The 10,678-nt window shown below is 34.6% G+C and overlaps 1 protein-coding gene across 1 annotated transcript; it reads right to left on the reverse strand.

Annotated features, from left to right (window-relative positions):
• Positions 1-374: 374 nt before the first annotated feature.
• Positions 375-8,643, reverse strand: LOC104910338 (coiled-coil domain-containing protein 178-like). The gene is made up of 5 exons (XM_010708913.3): positions 8,563-8,643; positions 6,338-6,459; positions 3,999-4,033; positions 2,186-2,280; positions 375-884 (listed from the first exon to the last, which is right to left on the reverse strand). Exons 1-5 carry the CDS (start codon positions 8,618-8,620, stop codon positions 565-567), a joined length of 630 nt encoding a protein of 209 aa, XP_010707215.1. The 5' UTR covers positions 8,621-8,643; the 3' UTR covers positions 375-564.
• Positions 8,644-10,678: the final 2,035 nt, after the last annotated feature.

The raw sequence follows: 10,678 nt of genomic DNA on the forward strand, positions 1-10,678 counted from the left end.
ACTACACGCTAACAGACAAGGCTAATACACGCATGCTTATAATTTTTCTCTAGTTACATGTTTTCCCACAGGCATCAGATTTTCAGGCTAGGTTCAGATGATACCTACTTCCCATTATGATCTGCGAGTCAGAAGACAAATAGCAAACAGCTGCAAAGTAAATGTCTTTTTTTTTTCTTTCTTTTTTAATTCTATTGTGTAGATGCCAGCTAATCACAGAAGGTAATACTAAATGTCCTTAGAATCTGGGATTTTGAGGAATTTTATCAATAGTTACATCCAACAATTCATGCAAATACTTTAATCAAGTTTATCACATTTTATTTTATTTAAATTGATGGCTTATTCTACAGTTTAGCACAATTGCATTATTTTATAGTTCTGCTCAAACTTCTCATTTCCTGCCCTAACAAAAGTATCTCTCATCATCTTAGGTGTATTGCCTACTCTTGAGCTATTTCTCAAACAATGCTAAACTATTGGATAGTTTAGAACTATGTAATATAGTGTGTTCTGTGTTGTGTTTTTTTTCCCCCCATGGATATATATTTAAGCATACCAAATTCAAAAGAGTAAATACTGCAGTTCTGTTACAGTAAACACAACTATTCTCACAGTGTAATTATTTTCTTGGTAATGAACTGACTGAAAATAACAAATACTCTTAGCTTCCATACTGATACCTTGTTGCACAGCAGCAGGGAAGTGCTGAAGCCTCCAAAGTGACATACTATCAATTTCCATGCCAAGCTTTTTCCTTCGCTGTCTCTCCCGCTCCAAAGCTTCTTCTGCCTCCATACGATCAGCCTCCAATCGCTTAATTAGCTTAGTAACTTCCAGTAGCAAAGCTGCTATTTCCTGCTTCAAGGTTAATGTCTTGCTGTCTTTAAAAATACATTAAATATTATTTTTTTATGAAAGCTTAATCATAGGCTCTTTATTCCAGCTTCATTCTGAAGACAAAGTTGTCCTGTCTGTGTGTATCACAGTAAGCACAATTAGTTACATTGCTCTTTAATAATACATTATCATTATTTCTTATGGTAGCTTAAACTTACACTCTACAATCATCCTCAATATAAAGATAGCCTAATCACATGTATCAAGGCAAGTGAAAATTGGCTGCAAACAAAACTTGCATGTTTCCTCCAGTTTATTTCCAAAAACGCAACAATAGAGATGGTACACAATTTTCATTTTTCTCTTGTTGTTTGGATAAGTCGTTACCCCAAGTTCTTCATTATATCTTTTTTGTTGTCGTTTTTAAGAATACTTATTTTATGTTCCCCAAGAAGTATCAATGACTTCATTGAAGTCTTCAGAATTCTAAGAATATTCAGTGAAGTATCTCAACAGTAAACAACACTGGTTTTCGTCATGATACAAATAGGTCATCAACATTTTATTCTGTAAAATCTGGCTATCAAAAATGCCCTAGCTTACTGTTTTTGGTAAAATATTTTTTGAGGTCATCATCATTAACCTGATCTACAAAAAAAAAAAAGAGAGAGAATTGCATAAACTACAGAATTCAAGGCATTTCCTTTAAAACTCTACAGTCAGTGATCAGTAACTCCCCAAATTATTTTGATTAAAAGCTGTAAGCATTGAAAATAAGGACAGCTACTTAAAATCTGGATTTTTAGCTTTGCTGCCATCAACAAAAACTGTATTATACAATTCACTGTAGACAGGATCAACTCGAGTTAGCAGTACAGAAAAGACTGCACTGTGAATTGCACACAGCCTCTTGAATACCGAAAACAATTCAAAAACATTTAATTTGAACAAAGATGCCAACTGTAAGAAACATAACTTTGTTCAGGAGTGTATTTGTGAAAACCCTGCAACAGTGATGCAGCTACATGTGTTACTGAAATAAAACGAAACACAAAATAATTTGTTCTGCTGGCTTAAAATACAGTATAAATCTACATAGGAAAATGTAAATTACCATCTTGCAAACAGGATGATTTCATGGTACTTAATATAACATTTAAAATCCATGTGTCTTTCAGCTTGACAAATGATATACCAATAGATTTCAAAGGATGCACACATCATTTACATAAGATCTATCAAGCAGCCAGCAAACATTATTAAATGCAAATCATATATTAAATGAGGGCAAGAAACTATTTCTACTCAGACTGAGTACTATACTGAGTACTATAAAGCATTTTACCTTCACGAGATACATTAGCATCTTGAAAATCCAAACTAGTTGATGATGATAACCAGGTATCTTCATTAGATTCAGCACTGACTTTTTCTGTTATCCTGTGGATAAAACCGGCTGTCACTAAAAAATTTTAGACTGAATTTAAAGTGGCACTGTTACATAAATATTACTTTTACTAAATCAGAAGTGCATTTCTTCAGTCTTATATCTTAAATGCTAGATTATATAGAATTACTGTTAAAAAAAAGAATGCAAGTCATTCAAAAGAATTTTTAATTGTATAACTCCCATATAAATGATTTTCCTCATATTTATTTACAGAAATACAAAAAATAGACTCCTTAACATCTTGTACCTACACAGACCAACTCTGTTCTTACACCCAAGGATTTACCAAAGAAACCGATGAGGATAAGTTGTTATTCTGCCCAAGTTCTGAACTGAAAGGATCTATATACTCTATACTTTGCAGACTCTTCTCAGCAGCAGAAGCATCAAATGTCACCCTCAGACACAGACACATTGCCACTGCAAGTCAGAAGTAGTTTTAGTTTTATCACCTTAAGGGATGTAATCATTTCAGGGTCAACAATGAAGAAAAGCAATTCAAGATTTTTTAGAAACACAATGGCTTCCTCAGTTTCCAGCACAGAAGCTTTTGAAATCTTGGGAGATGCAAAAGCAGAAAAAAGGAAGTTTTTGTTAAAATAAGATCGGGATAAATCTAACCTGCAAGTGAGAGAGGGAAATAAATAATCCGAATAATTAAAGAAGAACAGAAACAAACTAGAAGTCTCAGATGACCTCAAGAGGCTCATTAGCCTACTGGAGTTGAGAACAAGGTGATGAAGGATAACCACCCCCCATATATGCCCACGTGTGCAGGTTAAAGAGTATATATAGGCCTGTCACATGCAGCTAAGACAAAATGAAATCTATAATCAAACTGGTACACCACACATAGACACATAACATGAAAGTACAGAGTTGAAAGCAATCCACAGAAATGTACTGATTCTGTGAAGCAAAAAAAAGGAAAGAAAAGAAAAGAAAAAAAAAAGAGAATTGATGCCTCTGATTGTTACATTCCAGTAATGGAAAATAATAAGACTTGAGAAAAATAATAATGGGACTTGGTAATGGAAGAGATTTCAAATTAGATACAGAAACAGAAGTTCAGTGAAGAGGAGTTGGATAAATAAGCAAACACAAAATGACTCAATAGGCATATCTGACACAAAAATACACAGAGAAATAAATGCTTTGTTGAGCAAAACAGCCAGGACAAGCTGAATGCATGAGATACATTCTCCTCTTCAAACTCTTCTTTTTAATCATTGTAATGAGAACTACATCATAAAGTGGCCCACATCACAAATAATTCAATTTAAAATTACACAGTCAGCTTTGTTTTGGGTATCTTATAACTCAAAGCATTGAGAACTTAAAATGGGAATACTGAGCCATATTTAAATATCTCAGATGAGGCACAATTTCAGAAGTATCAATAACTGAACTACACTTCACAGCAAAAGTTACCATTTAGGTGGGTCCTAAGATCTCCTTGAATCTCTGAATATTAAACACAGAATAGGGAAGATATAATACTGCATGAACACTTTTGGTCTCCTGACATAAATAGTTCCTGCAGGCACTGTGAATGCTTATTTTAGCTGTGTTCTGCACAATAGTAGAACTTGGTAAACATTGAAGTTCACAGAGAAGGCATTATAGTCACGCAAATTTTTCAGCAAAAGTTTACCTGATATTAAAAGAAATACAACAGTTTGTATGATTTTGTATGCACAATTCTTACCACGGCTTTTTCTCCTCCTTAAACACATGGTCATACTGCAAAATAAAAGAAAAGTTTCATTACACATCTCAGATGATACATAATTGTCTGTTACCTAATAAAAAAGCTACTGAACTTTGTGTTGTAAAAGGAACTAATCAGAGTGCGTACAGATCTATGTTTCTTAATATCTTAAAATAATTACGAAGCTTTTGAATTCTGAAAACCTGTGTAAGCATCTCCAAAAGGTTGGTAATGAAACCCATTCTTTGTACACACATGCAAAATATTAGTCAGTTTTGTAATGCTTTTTAAAATCCTTTTACATTGTTAATTATATTGCTACTCTTAATCTCTGTAATTAAATCTCAAAACTATTGAACAGTTTCTGCCTGAACTTTCTATGCTTTTCCTTCATTGGACTTCTGTCCAGAACAGTAAATTAAAAGCTGTCAGGCAAATTTTTTGGGCCCAGAAACTTTATCAACTGCATCATAAGATTGTAACAAAAACTTATTGCTACAATTACCACATACCCAAATCATTCCCAGTTTCCAAACAGTTCAGGAATTGGAAAGAATGATAAAGCAGTTCTCAAAGCCCTGCACATACTGTCTATCTTGTTTTTTCAGGGTAAGAATATAACAATATGTATATGAGGTTTTCCATGTCAACTGGACACATTACTGATGATATTTAATATACTTGCAGGGATGAAAACAAACTCGCGTGCAGATATGTAAAATCCAAGGCTACTTATATTTGTAGGAGTATATTCATTTCAGTATATAAGCCTAATTTTGATTTTTAAAAGTATTCATGGATTACACACACTACAGAGACCCTTCGTCTGTTCTCATCTTAATACATAGTTGTAACAACATCACTGTCTAGAGGCTGCAGATTATTTTTAATATCTGCATGTTACATTGTCATGGTTTTATGATTTTTGTTTATCAGTATTCCACATCATCACATCACGTAGTGCACTGGGAGTGAAGGTGTTAATGCTCCAGTTCCAGGTACCTGTCTGGAAGAGAAGAACACACCCCAGGGGGCTTTGCAGTCAGAGAGGAGATACAACCCTGGTAAGGTTATCTGACCTCCCCTTCTTCATCAGGCTCTCCTCCCTGCTGCTCAACCAGACTGCACATCTCACCTCAGCGTTATGGTGAGGCCTTTCCACCTTCCAGACACTCTGTCTTGTTGTATTTGATTTATTAGCTTCATTTCTAATTACATTGCATTATAGCGTGTTTCCTTGCATTCTGATACCATATTTAGTAAATTAGTTTGTTTCTCCTCAGATCGTTGCCGCTTGATGTTGTTACAGCTATGTATTAAGATGAGAACAGACAAAGGGTCTCTGTAGTATGTGTAGTCCATGAATGCTTTTAAAAATCAAAATTAGGCTTATATACTGAAATTAATTATTTTGGGGTCCCCTGATTCCCTCTTCTGGAAGCGTGGATTCTGTGAAATCCCTCCGCCCCGCCAGTCACGGAATGGGCTGAACCAGCCCGTAAACTGTTGACATACACAAAATTAGAAGTGGAAAATACACAAGACTGCATATACATTAAAATGAATGAACATCTGGACAGATCAGTGTTTCTCCATTTAATTCATGTATATTGATAACAAAATTATCACACGAATAACTTCACTATTCTCACTTTATTTTAACTAAAAGTGAATGAGGCAATACAAAATTCCCTATCTATGTTTATATTGTATACCAAGATATTCTTATAGCTTATCCAATTTGGATTCCTCCAGTACCTATTCTGTAGTTGCAGAAATCTCACTGCAAAGCATTTAATAAAGTAGAAGACTAAAGTGTGATAGTCTTTCTGATGTACCTTAGTGATTACAACACAGTCAATACTGGAGCTAAATTATTTAAATATAACTTGTCTGCAATGGTAGCAATCAGACCTTACTGCAGTGTAGACATATACAAAACTCATTAAGAATTTGGAAAACACTCCAATGTAAATTATTTAAATAAAACTAACCATATTCTCAAGGAAGTTAATAGGAAGATTTTACTGTACTTTAAAAGAGAATGCATTGCACTCTTTCTTCATTTACCTACCCATTTTCAGCTTCCCTTTATTCTTGTCTCTATTCACAAAATCTATACAGGCTATGAAAACATCATATATTGCTAGAAAAAGGACCATTACATTTTCAAATTCATGGCTCTCAGTAAGAGAGAAGATTTAATCAAGGAATTGTTAAGTATTCTCTAGGAAAAAACAGTGCTTACTATAAAGGAGAGAAAATCACCATAGTAATCTTATTTTAAAATATACTTGAAATAAAAAGTGCTCGGCCACTTTCAACCATAAATGTACCTGTTGAAAGTATTTCCCCATCTTTACTTCCAACTCTTGAATGTGATAAATGGCTTTATTAATACATGGTAATGGAGTATTTACAAAAGCACAGCTCCGTTGCCTTGGGGTGGTCCACTCATCTGCAGATACAATGAGAATACAGAATGTTGCCAAGCTTTACCTGCAGGCTGATACCAGATAGTTTGATACTTGAATTTGTCCCTTAATTTGAAACCTGATAAACCTTAGTTTTGACCACTGGCTAAGAGAATGCAACAGCTGCATCTATTGCTATGCTCACATTATGCAGAAAAGGTTATTCCTTTTCAATGTGAGAAGAGAGGGATAAATGAATGCACGAAAAAATACGATGGAATAACATCAGAGAGACAAAACGTGATAAAAGGGGGAAGGTCAGAATATCAGTTTTCTGTAATTAATTTTATATAATTAATCCCAAATGAATTGAGTTTGATGACTTTAGGCTGGTCCTCAGTGAAGATTCTGTCCAAAGAGAAAGAATAATATCAAAACCCCAAAAAGCAAGGCTGGCAGCTACTGAAGAAAAGCCTAAAGCCAAAAAGAAGAGGTCTTACAGCTCAAAGAGACACGCTTAGCCAACTCCTGTGCATATGATACTTAGTGCCAATCAGCATTGGCTTCAATTATATGAAGGAATGAAATTAGTTCTGGAGTTGGGAAATTCAAGCTACATGGCACATATGAACTGTTTCATAAGAACATACAGATTTCACAGCTGCATTTTCTTTCAAGTGTTCTTGTCTTATAATGACATAAATAAATTACACTCTGTCACACTACTGAATGCTATTTATTTAACCGATACGTACAAGGGGAATCTGACTGCAGGGATCACTAATGGAAGTCATCACGAATCACCACAAGACAATGAAACCTAGCAGCAGAGCAACTAAAAAGTGTGATCAGTTGTCCTATAAACACGGAACATTAACCTAATTATGTTCAGGGCAAAACAGTGCTTTAATGTGTGTTGGAGATTTACCAAAAATAACTAATATTTATAGAGATTACTCAGTAAAATAGATATATTAGCAGACAACCTTCATACAGTTTGTAGATGGCTGTGTTATTTATTTTTCTTTTAAGAATAATCTCTCGGTGTCTTAATTAAAATAGTCAGACAAGAAGATCAGAAGGCTGTGGGTTACATAAGGTACTTCTGACCTTACTTTATGGTAAACAGCTTTATTGGAATGGAAAACACAGTTTGCAAAATTTTGCTGGAAAAACAGAGCCCACTAAAATGGGTATCAAAAACTACCTCACAGGATCTGTCAGGGGGAAGTTCTTTACAGAGAGAGTGGTGAGGTGTTGGAACAGGCTGCCCAGAGAGGTTGTGGATGCCCCGTCCCTGGAGGTGTTCAAGGCCAGGTCGGATGGGGCCCTGGGCAGCCCGGTCTTATATTACATGTGGAGGTTCCTTTGGCAGGAAGGTTGGAGATTCATGATCCTTGAGGTCCCTTCCAACCCTGGCCATTCTATGATTCTGTCATCTTCCTCAGCCCGTTTCCAGAGCAACCTTCTCAGGATACCTACACTGCACCGCCTGAACTAAGCGTATATACACTTTGGATCTTTCTGTGCTCACAGAAGTTCACATTTCCAGACTAATATTACTTCAATTTCATTTAGTTGCTTCTGTTGCTACTTTTTTTTAACAGTTTACCAAATAAATATTAATTTTGTTGTAAAAATTATTTAATGTTCTTGCCTCAATATAGCTAAGAATACCTCATTAAAAAAAAAAAATCAGAAACATCTGAACGGCACTAATGAAATAAGATTAATTTCTTACTTCCTCGATTTTCATTGGCAAAAGCAAACAATGTCACAAGTCTTCTAAGACATTTGTAAAAGCAAGTTATGTATAGAACACAGTGAGAAAATGGAATCGTTCACTAGATTTTTCTTAAAATCTAAAAAAAAGTGTAAATGCCATGTGAAATACAGCTAATTTTGTTTTGTAAACTGAACTGTGATTACATGATTGAGTGACACCACTAAGAAAATGACTGACATTCAAAGTATACAAATGCATAATTGCTATGAGAATTTTGAGTGGCATAACAGATAAAAACCACAAAAGAGAACTAGCACTGCACACTATTAAAATAAAAATTGAAAATAATAATGTATGTCTTAAATTTAAGCCCTTCATTAAGCTATTTGAAAACCATATAGTAGAAGATATATTGACATACCTTGGGGTGGCTCATCAGTGTCCTTAGAAGAATAGGAAAACAACTGTGTTTCAAGCATAACTGTGCACTATTTTGCAGCCTAATGATTAGAAAAAACATTATATGTAGGTCATGCTGAAAATAATTCCTTCTATTTATTTCCTACAGATACAAAGAGCACAATAACACTACTTGACAGAGCAAATTCTCAGCTAGAAACACTGTTTTTCAAGACAGTCGTAATCATTAGCTCTGCATTTTCACCAGAGGTGAACAAGAGCCTGAATGCCATGCTCATAAACATCTACACAAGCGGTGATGACCCATTATCAATGTCACTACTGCTGAAAGACACCACCCACTGCCTCACTGTGCTCAGATCCACTGGTTGGTCTCCATAAACGTTCAGCAAGCATTGATGAATGGCTGCCATTTTTTCTGCTCGGAGGAATTTAATGACACACCTTTGCTTCCCACACACTTCCAGGTCAGTTGCCATTTTGTCAGACTGTTCCTTTGTTGCCACATGTCATAAAATGACATAACACAATGGAGAATTGGTGGGAAGGTTTAACCTCCTCCGCCCATACCTTCAACATCCCCTCTGACACTGTGTGCCAACATCATAAAATAGAAGGCATTACTTTTGGAGCACCCCTTGTATTAATCTCTTTCTTATTCTTGCGAGGTCAAAGAGATCTGACAATGGTAGGAACAATCTCTCTGTTCAAGCAAAAAACTAATTCAATTCAATTGTTAGAAATGAGCATCTGAAATTCCATTACCAGATGAATCATTCAAATATGTTTTAAAGATGATTACTACCAAAGCTCATGCTACTAAGCATGTTAGTTATTTGATCCATTCCTCTACCCATAATTAAAATATCATGTACAATAGCACAATATTTTTTGCAAAGATTACTAAAGCTTAAACCTAGCATTTTCCATTCTGTCGTATATGTCTAAATGAAATACAGTAAATATTGGTTACCATAGTAACCACAGAAGGGAAGAAATTTAGTTTTGGCATAATTGCTGCATATGTTCATACAAATCACATCTCCTATTCTGAGCATTAGAAATGTTGACACTTTTGAACTCCATTTTTAAAAAACAGGGTAATGAAACAAAAAATGAGATCAGGTATTAACAGATATAGTGCAAAATATTCTTGTTTAATTCATTCTCTTCTCTTTTACACCTAGAATCTATTATTTCACATTCTATTAAACCACGCACTTAATTACTGCTTATCTTTTACTTAGTGATAATCAAGTCATTTCTATTAACATTAAAATCAAAATACTATTTTATAATAAAAAATACATTAACAATCAAACATTCAGAAATTGAATTTCAAGAAATTCAATACTAAAGAAATTTCAGAGAAAAAAAAACAAAAAACACCAATAGCCAGTGACAAACTTATTTCCTTATTTCTCCAATTGCAATGAGGTTCACATTGAACAAGAATAATTTTACCAGTATTTTTACTTTCAAGAAATAGTAGCAAACGAAGGACTATTCTAGGCATGCTGGCACTCAGTCTTACAACAGCATCATTTTCTCAACAGCATTACAACATCCAGCAGGGACAAATTAAGTCAATTCAACCAATCTGTGATTTAGCTACAAACTCCTCTATGCTTCCTTATCAGCTGTCAGAATGAATCATAAGCATCTTAAAAGAAAAAAATACATAAACCAACCAACAACCAACCAACCAACAAAGCCAAACAACACAAAAATACAAACAAACCAACCAACGACAACCCTGTGGTTGCATGAAAGGTAGGACCATTGCACTTGCATGCTTTTACTTCAACACTAGACTTATTCCATTATTTTCCTTTTCAAGCTTTGTCTGCTCAGTATCTTAGCTCTAAGTTAGCTGTTTCACAACCGCCTTACATTGTTCAAGTTCATTACCATCGATACCTTTCGTTTCAATATTCAGAAAAATACAAACATCAGAACTTCAGAAAGAGTTTGGTAATGCAAAACAGAAAAATAAATAAGTCCTAAGTAAAAAAAAATATATAGAGACTTCATCTCAACTTTAATTCTTGGAAACCTAAAGATTTTTCTTAAGGTATTAAGCATTGCACAAGAATCCATCATTGTCAGCACTGGAG

Source organism: Meleagris gallopavo, chromosome 3, assembly GCF_000146605.3.
Source record: "Meleagris gallopavo isolate NT-WF06-2002-E0010 breed Aviagen turkey brand Nicholas breeding stock chromosome 3, Turkey_5.1, whole genome shotgun sequence".
Taxonomy (NCBI): domain Eukaryota; kingdom Metazoa; phylum Chordata; class Aves; order Galliformes; family Phasianidae; genus Meleagris; species Meleagris gallopavo.

Coding starts and splice junctions, on each gene's coding strand:
- LOC104910338 (XM_010708913.3), bottom strand. CDS start 8,620: ATGCTTGAAACACAGTTGTTTTCCTATTCTTCTAAGGACACTGATGAG. Junction 4,034..6,337: donor TGGGGAAATACTTTCAACAG/GTACATTTATGG, acceptor TTTATTTTGCAG/TATGACCATGTGTTTAAGGA. Junction 885..2,185: donor TGCTAATGTATCTCGTGAAG/GTAAAATGCTTT, acceptor GTATTTTTAAAG/ACAGCAAGACATTAACCTTG.